Source organism: Euprymna scolopes, chromosome 44, assembly GCF_053919585.1.
Source record: "Euprymna scolopes isolate OS-2025 chromosome 44, ASM5391958v1, whole genome shotgun sequence".
NCBI lineage: Eukaryota > Metazoa > Mollusca > Cephalopoda > Sepiida > Sepiolidae > Euprymna > Euprymna scolopes.
This window is the reverse complement of record NC_136525.1, coordinates 15,563,986-15,580,380: the sequence shown is the minus strand read 5'-3', so window position 1 is coordinate 15,580,380 and position 16,395 is coordinate 15,563,986. Positions and strand designations below refer to the sequence as shown.

General features: G+C 36.3%; 1 protein-coding gene across 1 annotated transcript in view; it reads left to right on the top strand.

Moving 5' to 3' along the window:
• Positions 1 to 16,395, top strand: part of LOC145268709 (A disintegrin and metalloproteinase with thrombospondin motifs 16-like) — a 720,286-nt gene that overhangs the window by 627,692 nt on the left and 76,199 nt on the right. Inside the window, exons 12-14 of the mRNA XM_080124247.1 lie at positions 1,142 to 1,290; positions 14,213 to 14,276; positions 16,327 to 16,395. The exon at positions 16,327 to 16,395 is cut by the window's right edge and continues 43 nt beyond it. Coding sequence (XP_079980373.1) covers positions 1,142 to 1,290; positions 14,213 to 14,276; positions 16,327 to 16,395 — 282 coding nt within the window. The remainder of the gene's footprint in view (positions 1 to 1,141; positions 1,291 to 14,212; positions 14,277 to 16,326) is intronic.

Sequence of the window (16,395 nt, the reverse complement as noted above, 5' to 3'; positions counted from 1 at the left end):
AAACACCCGTCTAGCTGAAACCACTGTCAAAAATTTCCCCCAGTCTTTAAATGTGCCTAAATCAAAACGTAGATTCCATGAACAAGCTTCTTTCTTAGAACTACACGCCTGTGGAACTGTGTTCCGTTTGCCTGTTTCCCATCTGACTACAACCTGGATGTCTTCAAGTCCAACATAAACAAATTCCTGATGAATCATCCACTTAAGTAAGACACTTTATCAAATCTCCAATACTAATGTTTACTACGATACTATCCCATTGATTACTGTACACGCAATAACCCTTATCCCTGAGTGGCTTCTGGGCCTTATAATACCTTGTAAAAATGTAAAAAAAAACACAAAAAATAAAAACACAACTAGAAAATTCCGCTTATATATATATATAATTTGTCTCTTTCTCTTTGTGTGTGCATGGGTCATGTGTGTGTGTAAAAATTTGGAATTAAATTCAGTAAATTAAAAATTTTGTGATAAATTTATTATCCGACAAGATTTTTCCTAACTTCATTAATCTATATAATTATAAAACTCAAATAACCTTTTACCGAGTGATGTAACCCATTTTCCGGTTTACGACATCCGGTTGCGCATGCGTGCATAAACATTAACCCATAACAACGTAAACAAATAAACACAAATCGCTTCTTTTGCAGATTTGGACTGCACACTGAAATATTAACGTTATTATTTCGAAATTATTATTTTTATGGGAAGAGTGGGGGTGTTTTGTAACTATTCTTTATTACAACTATACTGTCGCTATTTTCTTACAACTAAACAACTTTAACCCATTAACAAACATAAGAACAATTGTAGTAAAGCCAAGACTACTACTACTACTACTACTACTACTACTACTACTACTCTCTATCTGTCCCTTTTCCTTCCTTCCTTATTTTATTATTTTATTACCCCCCTACATGCACACCTCCAAACACCCGGGCAACGCCGGGTACCCCCGCTCGTCTTTAATAAAATGTAACATTTCGTCACTTATTTTCTTTATTCATAAATTTGGACAGAACTTATGGGATGATCTGATAATATACGAATTCCATTTATTGGCATAGGGATCTCTAATACGTGACACAACACCGATATTCTAATATGATGTCATTGTTCTTTTCTTTTTCTACAGTGGTGCCGAGGAGGAAGATGTGTTAAGTTTGGGAAATCCGGTCCGAGGCCGATTCATGGACAATGGTCAAGCTGGAGCGATTGGAGTCCATGCACTCGATCCTGCGGCGGAGGCGTGACGAACCGGGAAAGGGAATGCAATAAACCTTTGTAAGTAAACATTAGTGATGGGGCGATTCCAATATTTTTCCGATTCTGACACAATTACCGATTCTGTACTAAATTACCGATTCCGATACAATTACTGATTCTGATCCTGATTCTTTTAAATTTATTGATATAGAATTGTTTTGTTTTTTTTGTTTTTTTTTGGGGGGGGGGCTGGAAAAACTATGAAAATTTGCATATAATTTCCCCAAGCATAGAAATACACTTATAGAGATGACTTATAGATTTTATTTTTACTGATTGTTTAAAATCAATAAATATTTATTATTTTAACATTAATACGAGCCATGGAAAATAAAGTTTTTAAACAAAAACGAATAAAAACAATGGAAATAATCGTTTTTGTCATCGGAAAATAGGAAAAAAAAAAAAAATATCCGATTCCAATACCAATTCCGATACTCCAAAAAGTTCTGACTTTTTCGATTTTTTACTCCGATTCCAAATAATCGTTTCAGCACTAATAGATATATTTATCCTTTTCTTCGGGTTCGAACGTACCGTTTTCTTTTTTTTTTTTTTTTTTTTTTTTACTCATGTTCACCCCCAAACAAAGCATATTGCCACTTGGACGTAAGGGGCTATATTTACAGGAGACTATGTAAGGAGATGAGCAAGATGTTTGTTCACATTACATTTAAACTTCTGCATGTTAGTACACTAGCAGGAAGAAGGGAGGGAATTCCAAATTTTATGTTGCCTTATTTGAACGGCACCCAGATTAAACGTAATTTATACTGGGGAATGCTGTTTATGCGATCGTTTATATATACTTTACTAACTAAACGTGTATATATATATATGTATATATTAGTATATTTAGGCATATATATATATGCCGTGTATATATATATAGGCATATATTTAGGCATATATATATATATATATATATATATGCCGTGTATATATATATATGTATATATTAGTATATTTAGGCAGCATTTTTTCTTTTATGCAGATTTCATTAAATAGCACAGATAAGTCTTGCTTATTTTTCTTGTAATCCTCCTCTTCTCTTTGTCGGACCATTTTCCGAACGTTTTTTCCGAGTGAAAAAAGAAATTTCCCATAATCGCGAACGTTTTCAACCTCCATTGGTCATCCTCAGGCGAGTAGTAAAAAAATAAAAAATGAAATTGAAAAATGAAAGTAGCGAGATGAACTGAAAAGACGATTAAAAGATGATTAAAAGGCGATTAAAATCGCTTAAAATCATTAAAATACTCAAAAACACTTGAGCGTGCCCTCTGTTTCGTATTGAGTCTGGTTATATATAAATTCTTCTTAAATATATTTGTATATATTTTAGAATTTAAGTTTGATAATTAAACTTATATATATAAGAGGGCACTCTGGCAGTATCCAAATAAATAGTAACTGTTTCAGTATGAAGGGCTTCCCCTACATTGAACAAGAACCAATTACTTCGGTGAAGCACCATAAGAGCTGGCCGGGGGCCAGTTAAGCTTCCTGCTTTCTGGCGTTTGCGTTTGAATAGTTTCGCTTTTTACGAAAAAGTCAAACAAATACTCGAGACGACGGCATGGTGGGAAAAAAAAAGGAAAGAAAAGATGTCCGTTTGCGAATGCGAGATATTACGATCTGGAAAGTATATGAAAACTTCTCTGGAATCTAACCGACGCGAGTAGCCCAATGCAAAAAGCCTTTGCAAACATACACAAACGCTCGCGCCCATTTTGCCTTTTATATATTAGACTAGCCCTGCGTTGACCGGGGGTTTGGAGGTATGTGTTGGGAAAAAAAAATAAAGTGGTAGTAGGCAGGCTGGCTCAATCCCATACCGCGATTTTTAAAAAAAGTGTGAAAAAAACTGACGTCTTTGCCGTTGCGTCCATCACAAAACCGAAAGGGACATTTAAAAATAAAACAGTTTAATTCTTACAATTACTTGTATATCATAATTTTAGGTGAAATATTTTTATGGATAAAACTGAAAGCTATGGTTTTATATTAAACTAGCCTGTGTGCCCGGCATTGCCCGGTGGTGTGTGTTGAGCAAAAAAATAAAGTGGTAGTAGGCAGGCAGTCTCGAACCAGTACCGCGAACGAGGAAAAGAATGTGAAAACAAAAATGTGCATTCTTTTCCGTTGCGTCCATCGCCAAACTGGAAGTGGCGAATGTTTAAATTAAGGCTAGTCAATCGAAAAGAGGGGATGACCTTCGAAAATATCGGCGAAAAAAACGACCCCACCTCTATGTAAAAAAGTACCCAGTTGAGGATGAAGTAATTGATGTTTTTAGCTAATTTTTCGATATTTGTCATCCGAAGGGTCGAGTGCAAAACGATACCGATCTTGTGAAAATCCGTCGTCTCTGTCGCAAGTTTTAGGCATACATACATACATACATACATACATACATACATGAGGATTGCAACGTCTTTCTTTCTTTTCTTGCAACGTTTTGTCAGACGAGTGCCACTCCCTCAGACACTTAAATTCCACGAGCCCAAAAATGACTTTTCTTTTAGTCCTACCGGTAAATTCATATGCTCAAGCAGGCATGACACTGAAGATGACCATTGAGAGAAATTATTACATGCTTCCAGCGTTTCAATCTTCCATGCGTCACAACTTTTCCATCGCCACAAAACCATATTTATAGACAAATGCCTACACACAGATGATGTTACAGAGTCTTAGCTTTGTACGACAACTAAGTCTCTCTCTTGATTCAAAATGTTGAGATCCAGCAACAAGCAAGAGCAAGATAGCCAGCAACAAGTTAAACTGCAGACCAGCTTAATGTGGGTACTGGTCTCCCGCTTTATAGTTTTTTAAATCAGATATTTGCTTCTTCTAGAAAGGTTGCCTTCACCACGGTTCATGGGGGCCGTTTCCACCCCAACACACACCTACATACACACAAACACACACAGTGCTAGTTGGTCGATGACGTGGAAAAAGGGTTCATTCGTCCTTTTGAAAGTTTTGTTTTTAATCCTTCAGGGAGACTAGTCACCCTCCTCACCAAACAAGTCAGGTGGGGGAACCAGTTTAGTCGCCGGTGACCCGACCATGAGGCAAGTAGTACGGGGTTACATGGCACCAATAGCATATAACATGACCTGACATACATACATACATGATGATGATTGCAACGTCTTGTAAGACGAGTGCCACTCCCTCAGACACTTAATGTCTATGAGCCCAAAAATGACTTTTTTTTTTTAGGTCTTACTGGTGAATTCACACGCTCAAGTAGGCATGATACTGAAGACGGTCATTGAGATCAATTATTACATACTTCCAGCATCTCAAGCCTCCATGCGTCACAACTTTTCCATCGCCACAGGACCATTTTTATAGACAAATGCCTTAGAGAGTATCTATACACAGATGATGTTACAGAGTCTTAGCTTTGTACCACAGCTAAGTCTCTCTCTCCGTTCAAAATGTTGAGATCCAGCAACAAGCAAAAGCAAGATAGCCAGCAACATGTTAAACTGCAGACCAGCCTAATGCGGGTACTGGTCTCCCGCTTTATGGTTTTTTACATCAGTGATTTGCTTCTCCTAGAAAGGTTGCCTTCACCACGACTTACCGGAGCCCTCTCCACCCCAATATACACATGCATATACACAAATATACACGGTGCTAGTTGGCCGTTGACCCCGAAAAAAGGGTTCATTCGTTCTTTGGAAGGTCTTGTTTTTAATTCTTCAGGGAGACTAGCCGCCCTCCTCACCAAACAAGTCTGGTGGGGGAACCAGTTTAGTCGCCGGTGACCCGACCATGAAGCAGGTAGTACGGGGTTACATGATACCAGTAGCATATGATATGACCTGACATACATACATACATACATACATACATTTAAACAGAGATTTATATTATAAATAACACTCAAGACAGATTCTATTCAATCCATAAAGGTGACACTTACAGACACTACCACGTTGTGTCATAATGGTCCTGGGAGTAATTACAACAAATTGGTTGCTCCACACTTTTCAATCCAGTGTCTTGATACCTTATCATAATACAACTTCCCATCCCAGTAACTTTTTCTCAACAACTGCAAACTTATGGAACTGTTTCCTTCTTACCTATAGTCATATATACGGCATAATCACATTGACACACCGGTTCTTGTTAGTTAACCAACGTTTAGCCTGCTCAGCACCAGATGGGCGACAATTTGGGAATACCAGGCGCTGTATGTAGGAGAATGTTGACACCTCCCTGCAAGAACAGCAAAAACCTAATGTCGTCATCATCTTTGATGGGAATATGCGACTGGAGACAACTTGTGAATCTTATATTCCGTTGTGACTACAAAAAAAGTTTTAAACGTTATATTCTACTTCGATCGATGGATAAGCAATACCAGAATAGAGGCAGCTATGTCCACAGAATCGAACGCATACTTTCTGTAATTTTGTTGATACGCTTTTGTTAATTATAATGGTTTAACCCGACTAGGATGAATGACGATGGCTTACCTATAGTCTCTTTTTTTTTTTTTTTTTTTTTTGTTGTTTTTGTTTTGTTTTTGTTTTTTTTGTTTTCAAGATCATGTCCATCTCTTGTCTTTGCGATAAGCATCTTTCGTTCTTACATTAAGTGGTTTTATGTTTTGTCTGGGGCCGATTTTCATTTTCAAAACTATGGCCATCTCTTGTCTTTACAATGAGCATATTTCGTTCCTGTTAACTCCTTACATTAAGTGGTTTCATACTTTTTTCTGGGTCGATTTTCATTTTAAATGAAATCAAAAATTGTTATTCCTGTTAGTCGAGGGTTCTGGAAGATATCTCTTTCAGTTTTCCTTTCGGCTGCGGAAGAGATATGTAAAGCGATATTGTAAAGAAGGGAAAAGTGCGACGCGAATCTCTTTGCTGTACACTGATCTCTTTGCTTGAAATCATCTAACACGTGTGCAGTTTGATCTGATGTTTCGGTCGTAACGATCTTTCACAAAAATTCTCTATCAATATAAAAGCCAAGTACATCCAAGGATGCAATACTGCTGCCATATCAGGGCAAGAGCTGCTAAAAATAGCCTATCCTGCTTTGACAGAGTACAAAATAGACTTCGTGGCTTAGCGGGGGATGCCCTTTTCTCTTCCCTGCAACCTCTCTCCCACAGAAGAGACGTTGCAAGCCCATCTTTGTTTTATCGTTATTTCCATGGCAGGTGCTCGTCTGAACTCCAATCTCTGGTTCCCTCTCGCCAATCTTTTACAAAAAGCACCCGTCTAGCTGAATCCACTGTCAAAAACTTTCCCCACTCTTTATCTATGCCTAAATCAAAACGTAGATTCCATGAACAAAGCTTATTTCTTAGAACTGCACGCCTGTGGAACTCTGTTCCGTCTGCCTGCTTCCCTCCTGACTACAACTTGGATGTCTACAAGTCCAACGTAAACAAATTCCTGATAAACCGCCCCCTTAAGTATACACTTTAAATATCCACACTAACGTACTGTACTTACAATAACCCTTATCCCTGAGTGGCTTCCGGGCCTTGATAAGTGATGACCACCTTGTAAAAAAATATATATATATTACAAACACTTTTCATTCACTGAAAAGTGCGTTAATCTGTCACAATCAATGTACAAAAATGAAATATTAAATCAAATCTACAATCTAGTTAGATAATACAGGCTGGAACGATAAAATTGTTGTCCTAGAAAAGAGCACATGATACCATTTCCGTTTGATGAAAACCGTTTTTTTTTTGGTTTGTTTTTTGTTTTTGTTTTTTATTACAGACAATCTACTAGTTGGCCAGTTGTGTACAAATCCCAAGAGCGATAGGAGCCTTCTATCATGTCTGAAAGTGACACAATGTTTAACGAGCGAGATCGAAGATGCGCCACTGTACAACTCATGCTCTCCATCGATCAAACAGAACCATTGCCAGCACTCTCAAAATGCAAATCCAGACGGTTCCACGCTTGAGGGCGTGCCCAGGGTGTTGAAAACAAAGTTTCCGGGCACGGTTATGGTCTTTGGTGTGGTTTCAAGTGAGGGCCACATCATGCCACCTCACATCTTCGAAGTCGGCTTGAAAGTCAACACCAAAGTGTACCTGGATGTGCTGAAGAGTGTGGTGATCCTCTGGTGCAATTAAGTTGCCGCTGGCAGATCCTGGGTATGACAGCAGGAGTCGGCGCGAGCCCACAAGTCCAAAGTGACCCAGGTTTGGCTTCAGAAGGAGTGCTACGACTTTGTACCCTTCTCTATCTAAACTCACTCCTCCTCCGATCTGAACCCGCTGAACTACTTCGTTTGGTCATACGTTGAGAACATCACCAACATGACCTCCCACATTACCAACATGGCTTCCCATATTACCAAAGCTAGCCTGATCGCCGAGTATTCTCCGAGCTCCCACCACGTGCTCAAGATGAGAAGAGAAAGAATCGGAAAGATCTTTTATTGACTTCATATAGAGCAAGGGTTAAAAGAGGGTGTTGTGGTATAACTTGGTCTATTTCGGGAATAAATTGGCTTTTTTAAACATTAAATAAAAAAAATGCAGTTACTACAGTATTACGTCGTAGAAATTATTAATGACAATTATGACCGCAAAATCGAACGCATACTTTTTGTAATATGCTTTTATTAACAGACTTTTTGTTAATTATATCGCTGCGTTTGTCTTGATTATGACCGGCGTTTCAAGGCCACAACACAAAGACGCCAAATTTTCTCATATGAGAATAAATTAGAAAGTTTCGCGGATATTTAAGAAGACAAAAACCGACCAAAAGATCAGGAGCAGATTTAATAGATAACCTTTTAAATGAAGAGTTGATCGAGCATGGCTATTTGAAAAGAGCCATCCGTGTTACAATTCACGCAGACATGGTTTTCGAAAAACTTTCTCATTGATACGGATAACTGCTTTCGAGTATTGTGTTATGCTTGGTTAATGCTTACGTCACATGCAATTAATTCAGGAAAATAAAAAAATATTCTAGGTCTGAGTTCACGTTTGACACTCATCAAAAGCAAATACGTTTTACTTTTAATTTATTCATGCCAATAATATTGTGGGGTCTTCTACTTTCTACTCTATATACTATTAAAACGTTATCTTATTTATTTTCAACTAGCAAAGATACTCGCGCTTGTCGCATTACTTTGCTGTACACTTGGTAGCTGTTTCGCGGGCCCCTTGCAGTAAAGAGACGTTGTAAGAGCCGCACTAAGTATGACCTTAACCTTTAACCTCGACCTTGAAAATGGTGTGCATCATACCTACACGGGGGAGCATCATCATGCCAGGTTTGGTCATGATCAGTCACTCTCCTGCAGCCCACCCTATTGGACTGATCATGACGAAACCTGGCATAATGACGCTCCCCCACGTAGGGATGATGACCTTAACCTTGAATGGTTTGCACGATCCCTAGGTTGGGGACCATCATCATGCCAGGTTCGGTCATGACCAGTCCAGTGATATAGGCTGTAGGAGAGTTGCACACACACACACACACACACACACACACGCACACACGCATACACGCACGCGCGCACGCGTGCGCTACTACTACTTTAACAAACTCGATCCATTGGTTCATGCGCATGAGCAGTACTCCCTATATTTTCGCGGTCTCTTTTTCTTTTCAATTTTTTCAGCGAATTATTTTCGAATGTACCAGATTATGAAAAAAGTGGGAAAAAATGTTAATATTTAAATATTTGTAGGTATTGCTCTGTTTTTAATGCATCGTTCTCGTAAATCAATCGTCCATTATAGAACCACTCGGTGTTTAAAGGCCAAATTTCACGGATTTAGCCTTTTTTTTAAGCAGTTTGGCCTTTTTTTTTTTTTTAATTCGCTTGAAATTAACCTTTTTTCCGATTATTCTATATACATATCCATGGTTATCTTCAAGTTTGTATCCTGACATTTATAAAGGAGTTGCCTTGACGTTTGTTTTTTTAAATACGCAATCTTCAAATTTCGTCACACGACATTTACAATTTTTAAATTAATAGAAAAATTAACAGTTGTGTTCAGTTTCTATTAGGTTAGTGCAAAAATAATGTCTTTTTTCATATATAGTTAAACGTACAAAAAACGACATTACTTTGGCAACAACCTAATAATACAATCAATCGGTCCCCCATACTAGAACCATTTGACGAGAACACGTATACCCACTTTTGGATTGTTCATTTATCAATAGCAATAATTAATAGTCAATGTGCGTTAGAGTACCAACTAAAAACTTGCTATTAAGAAGTTGATTTTTTGGGATTTTCGGATCTGTATTCCGTATTGTTTTCATTGGTCGCCATGTTTGATTTCGCGCATGTGCATTCAATTTTTGCGAAAATTAAAAAATATATGGGGCACCGCTCGTACACGTGAACCAATGTATATTTTTACAATATGAAAGAAATGAATTCATTCAATACCAAATTCATTACGGGGTTCTTTAACATTATGTGATTGAGTGTGGTATTACTAAATGTCTATAGTGGGGTTCTTCGCTATCTGAACCCTATGTTATCCTGTTGTAGTTTACTTATGTTCCGTAATCGTCTAAATGTGTTGCGGGTGTGCGTGTCAGACATGACATAAACACATACGTGTATTTCGACATACCTTTTCAACTTTTCAACTGCGTCGTTGGTCTTTTCGTCCACCTGGGAATTTTCATCCGTTCTTGGAAGGAAGCTGAAACCTGTTTGAACGAATGCATTTCAACTCTAAGACGAGGATTTGTTTTTATTCACTTTCCAGGTTTCGATCGCAGAAGATTTTTTTTTTTAATTCAATTTTCACCCCAAACAAAGCACAGTGCCACTTTGAAGCAGGGGGCTACTATCAGGGACTTAATTAGCGGTGTCATTATGAAGGGAGATGAGTAGAAAGATCTTTGTTGACATTACACTTGAACTTCTGCATATCGTTGCAGTTGGAAAAGCAGAATCTCGGAAGGGAGTTCCAAAGACCCGCAGTTCTGGGGAAGAAACTATTGGAGTAAAAGGCTTTCTTGCACCTAGGGATCTCCACTGTAAAGGGATGAGACTTAGTAGCTTGTCGGGTTTGTCGGGGGTAGTTACGTCGGGGAGGTACAAGTGTTTGCAGTTCGTCAGAGCATTCACCATTAAAGTATTTGTAGAACAGGCAGAGGGATGCAACATCTCGTCGATGGGACAGAGGCTGAAGCCTAGATGATAGTTCAGGACCTATCAGGTTGGCGACTCTCTTTTGAACCCTGTCCAGGAGCGAGAGACAAGAAGCAGATGCACCAGCCCAGATGTGACAACAGTACTCCATACATGGGCGAATGGTTGCCTTATAGAGGTATAGGATACTGTCAGGCGTAAGTGGAGAGTGATTATCCGCTTGTGCGTTTCTTCTATAATTTGAGACATGTCAGCCCTTTACCCGGTGAGGGAGGGGGCGACCTGTTAAACTGCCCGTTCTGTTTGACGTCCTCTTTCCAACTCATCAATTTTCTCAGCTAATTAAAACACGTGATAACAGACACGTACTTCCGATCAGTTGATCAGACACTCTTCCGGTGCAATTGATCAGTCACCTAGTTTGATGTGATATTGAGATGTTTTAATAATATATCAAAACACAGCTTAACATCTCATCTTGTGTGTTACTTGTGTGTTATTAGATGGGTAGATAGATAGATACAAATATAGATAGATAACTAGATCTAACGATCTAGTTATCTATCTATCTATATATCTATTATGTATATTATATAGCGAGTAAGATGTAATTATTTATATTTAATGCCAAAGAACGTGTACTTATTTATTGGCATTACCAAAGATTGTGTTTTTTTTTATATTTACAATATCAAAATTATTATCCATACTAAGAACGGCGAATTTATTCAGTGTCATTACCAAATATTATGTATTTCATTACTAAAGACTAAATATTATTTTATATGTGTGTGTGTGTGTGTGTGTGTGTGTGTGTGTGTGTGAGTTGTTTTTTTATATAAATCCCCATATTGCTGCTCCAGAGTAAAACATCGATACACTAATTTGAAGAATGCATTTTAGTTACGGTTTAGAGACAGACACCGTATTTTCATTATAATGCGAGTTATTTCTCTTTTCATGTTTTTAATAATATATTGCCGTGTTTACTTCCAATTATATATATATATATCAGCAACGCGTGGCTGGGTACAGCTAGTATATATATATATATATATATATATATATATATATATATAGTAAGTTATAAAATATATATGGCAATTAAGCTACACTGAATATTCAGTGTTTCATTCACTCTTGGATTCTTCAGGCTGAGGCCATATATATTTTATAACTTACTAACTAGCTCTACCGACGTATTGAGCACTTTTGAAGTAAATACTTAAAGTTTACGCATAAATTTATACTTTCGTATATTAATTTTGTGTGAGTAAATGAAGTAGTTATATATATATATATATATATATATATATATATATAAGATCAAACAGTTAATAAAACATGTTTAAAAAACACTTTGAAATGAGTTAAAAACATATTTAATCTGAAAAGGAAACACTTGATAAGTAGATAGTCCTTAATCCGCGGAGTTTCGAAGAAATACTTTCCTTCTCATCAGAGGGTAGGAATTAGCAAAATTCGGTATCGGATTTTGCATACAAAAGTATTTGATGAAACTACAAATGAGTGAAAGATCTTACTTAATAACAAAAAGTGAAGCACGTAATTGGAATATATATATATATATATATATATATATATATATATAGAGAGAGAGAGAGAGAGAGAGAGAGAGAGAGAGAGAGAGAGAGAGATAGATAGATAGATAGATAGATAGATAGATAGATCCAGTTATCTACCTATTATGTATATTATATAGCGAGTAAGATGTATTTATCTATATTCAATGCCAAAGAACGTGTACTTATTTATTTTATACACCAAAAACTATTTTTATTTTAAATACTAAAGACCAGGCTTTCTTTTATATCTTTGTCGGGCGTTCGTGCTAGCTTAGATAAATACTTTTGCAGTTTTAACAAAAAGGCTACATTAATATCAGGGCGTCTCCATTTGCACTGAACACCTACAGAATACCAACATCAATATATTACATATGAATGAGTCCCCAGGTCCGGCTTGTTGACTATTATTTTCTGAATATTTCGTCAGGTGAATCTTGTCAAACTCGTAGATATTTCTGTCGAATTGTTAAATAAGCACGGAATTTTCAACAAAACCTTTTATTAAATCCGCGGAGGGAATCATGCTCTCGTTCCGTCAGCCATTTCTGTGTAGAAGTCTCCAAGTAATCTGTAATTGTATTTTGAGTGTCGCTCGTACTGAGGATTGAACCTTCAATCTTCGGAAGAGTATACGTTACAGCTGAATTTTACGAAGTATTAGGTTGAGACGAATGCTATTGTAGAAATTTAATTTGGATTTGAAATGCTGTATTTTCAAGTATCTTTTCGTTATAATTAAGGTTGTGACAACAGAATATTCTGTTCGTTCTTTTTACTATCGGGCATATATCCGACACAGTTAGACACACTTAATCGACCAAAAAACACATCTGTCTATTTAAAAACATATAAGATATTAACGGATATATACTCAAGAGTAAAAAAAAATTAAAAGAATATACTGTTATCACAGCCCTATATCAAAATTATCATCAATACTAAGAACGGCGAATTTATTTATTGGCATTACCAAAGATTGTGCATATATTTTCAATACCAAAGACTATGCATTATTTTATTTTCAATATCAAAAATGATGCATTAATCATCAATGTAAAAAATCACGTATTTATTACCAAAGTGGATTATTTATTTTCAATATGGCAGATGATGTACTTATTGTATTTTTCAATAGCAAAACAATATACTTATATGTATTTTTATGCCAAAGACGTTGTACTTAAATTCGTATTCCAGCGAAAACGTATTTATTTTCAATAACAAATGCGTATTTATTTATATGTATTCATTTCTTTATGCTTACGATAAAAATACAACATGACAAAGATCATCGTCAATACTATTTTCATAAGTAAAATATTTTTATTGTCTTATCTATATATAAATATAAAAGTGAACGTGTCTTTGTCTCTGTGTACATTTTCTTTCGCAATAACTCTGTTAATTTCCAGTCTATAGACTCGAAATTTGATACACAGGGTACTGAGATTTGGGAAAATCGATGTGATCGGTTTTCGGCCAGAAATCTGGCCGCTAAGAGGTCAACGATTTGAAGTTTGAGAACTCTACCAAACTCCTCCGACAATTTTGGGTCTAAACACTTGAAATTTTAGATATAGGTTCCTTGGGCATGGATCTAACTTAATAACTTGCTTTGAGCCCAAAACAATAAATTTTGAGGGGTCATAATAGGGGTCAAAGTTTAACAAATTGACCTTTTTTTGGGGGGGGGGGTCTCAGCATACACCTCCAAATACCCGGGCAATGCCGGGAACCTATGCTAGTATATATATATATATATATATATATATATATATATATATATATATATATATATATACCGGTATGTTAAAACATGATAAATTAGAAACCACACACACACGCATATATATATATATATATATATATATATATATATATATATATATATATATATATATATATATATATATATATATACACACACACATATATATATGTGTGTGTGTGTGTGTGTGTGTGTGTGTGTGTGTGTGTGTGTGTGTGTGTGTGTGTGTGTGGTTTCTAATTTATCATGTTTTAACATACCGGTATAATTTCGAAATAGTTGGGATTATTTTTTTTAATTTGATACGAACCCCCCAAATACTGTTCCATAGTTAAACATCTATACACTAATTTGTGAAATGTTTTTTGTTACGGTTTAGTGACAGACACCGTATCTTCATTATAATGCGCGTTATTTCTCTTTTCAGTCCCCAGTATGGAGGGCGGCAATGCGAAGGTGTGGCAAACATAAGCATGCTATGCAATGACCACGTGAGTAAAACAACTGCTTGTAAAATATTGAACGCTTTTATTATTAGATGAATGTTTATTAATTTTTTAGTAAGTACTGGGGGGAGGGGTAGCCCGGCTTTGCGCGGGCGTAAAATACGTTTAAACATGATATTTTAATTTGTCCAGATTTCGTATATCTATATATCTATAAAAGTGAAACTGTCTGTGTGTGTCTGTCTGTGTGTGTACATTTCCCTACCAAATTACTCTGTCAATTTTCAGTCTGCAGACACAAGATTTGACATAAGGGCTATTGAGATTTCGGTACAATTTTTCTTATCGGTTTTCGGCCGCAAATTTGGCTGACAAGAAGTCAAAGTTCAACGATTTGACCTATGAAAACTCTACCCAACTCCTCCGCCAATTTTGGATCTAAACACTTTAAATTTTAGATGTAGGTTACTTGGACATGGATCAAACTTTTTAATTTGATTTGAGCCCAAAACAATAAATTTTAAGGGACAAATTTTTAGAAAACTTGCCCTTTGCGGTTTCTACCAAATTACTCAGCCATTTTTTTTTTTTTGTCTAGGCATTTGAAATTTTACATAACGTGTATTCAGACATAGTACAAGCTTTTTAATCGGGATTTGCCCGAAAATTTGTCTGCCGAAGGGTCAAAGTTCAAAAGATTTTACCTTTGCAGTCTCTAGTAAACTATTCAGCCAATTTTAGGTCTAACGTTTGAAATTTTACATTAAGGGTATTCAGGCATGCAGCAAATCATTTTAAGGCGTAAATTTGGCTGCCAAGAGGTCAAAGTTGAAAGAGTTGACCTTTGCAGGCTCTACCAAACTCCTCCGCTAATTTAGGGTCTAAACTCTTGAAATTTTAGATGTAGATTACCTAAACATGAGTCAAATTTTTAATATATATATATATACATATTCACATAAAGTTATGAACAGTACATAGGGCTCCAGCGAAGCCAGGCTAAACAGCTAGTATTATCATAGAGTCGTGATTTCAAAAGTAAAAATATCTAGGTGTTGTCAGCTAGAATCGAAACCGAAACTGTAGCATTAAAAGCTGGTGACGTTACCACTGTACCAACGTGACACGCATATGAACTGATTAAAAGTTAGAAATTTAAAATATACTAAGATGAATGTACAAAATGTTTGACGATTTTTTCAATTTGGCCCATTTTTTAATTCTTAACGGTCCATAAAAAATCTAATCACTTCAGGCCCCTAGCGCCGCTCTGTTACTTTTAGTTTCGGAGGAGATAGTTTTAAAACATGGAGACAGACAGATCAACAGACAGACCGACATGTTTATATATTAGACTAGTAAAGATAATCGCAAGTTCGAATAAAAATATTCCACCTAGTACTATGATAAATAATTAATTGTAAGAAATAAAGCATTTAATAACAGGAATGGATAGGAAATTATTGAAATTTTAGTTTTTATCAAAGGTATTATGATAAACAATTAAGTGTATAAAATAAATCGTCTATGATATAAATCTCGCCTGTCTGTTTAAATGTACGTATGTATGTATGTATCTATGTATGTATATCTGCATAAAACTTTCGATAGAGGCGACGGATTTTCATGAAGTCGGTATCGTTTTGAAGCTTTACCCTTCGAACGCCAAATATCGAAAAATTGGCCAAAAGCATTAATTTCTTCACTGTTAACTGCGCACTTTTCTACAGGAAGGAGTTCGCTTTTTTCGCCGATATTTTCGAAAGTCATCCCTTTTCGATTGACTACCCTTAATTTAAACATTCGCCTCTTCGTTTGGCGATGGACGCAACGGAAAAGACGTCACGTTTTTTTTCACATTCTTTTCCTCCTTCGCAGTACAGGTTCGAGCCTGCCTGCCTACTACCACTTTTTTTTTTTGCTCATCACATACCACCAAACAGCCGAGAAACACCGAGCACCCAGACTAGTTTAATCTGAAACCATCGCTTTCAGTTTTATCCATAAAAATATTGCACCTAATATTATGATATACAATTAATTGGAAGAATTAAATTGTTTTATTTTTAAGTGTAACTATTTAAATGTCTTTCAGGAATGTCCGTATGGAAAGAAAGACGAGTATGACACCGAATGTGCCTTATTCAACAAACGTTTGGTTCAT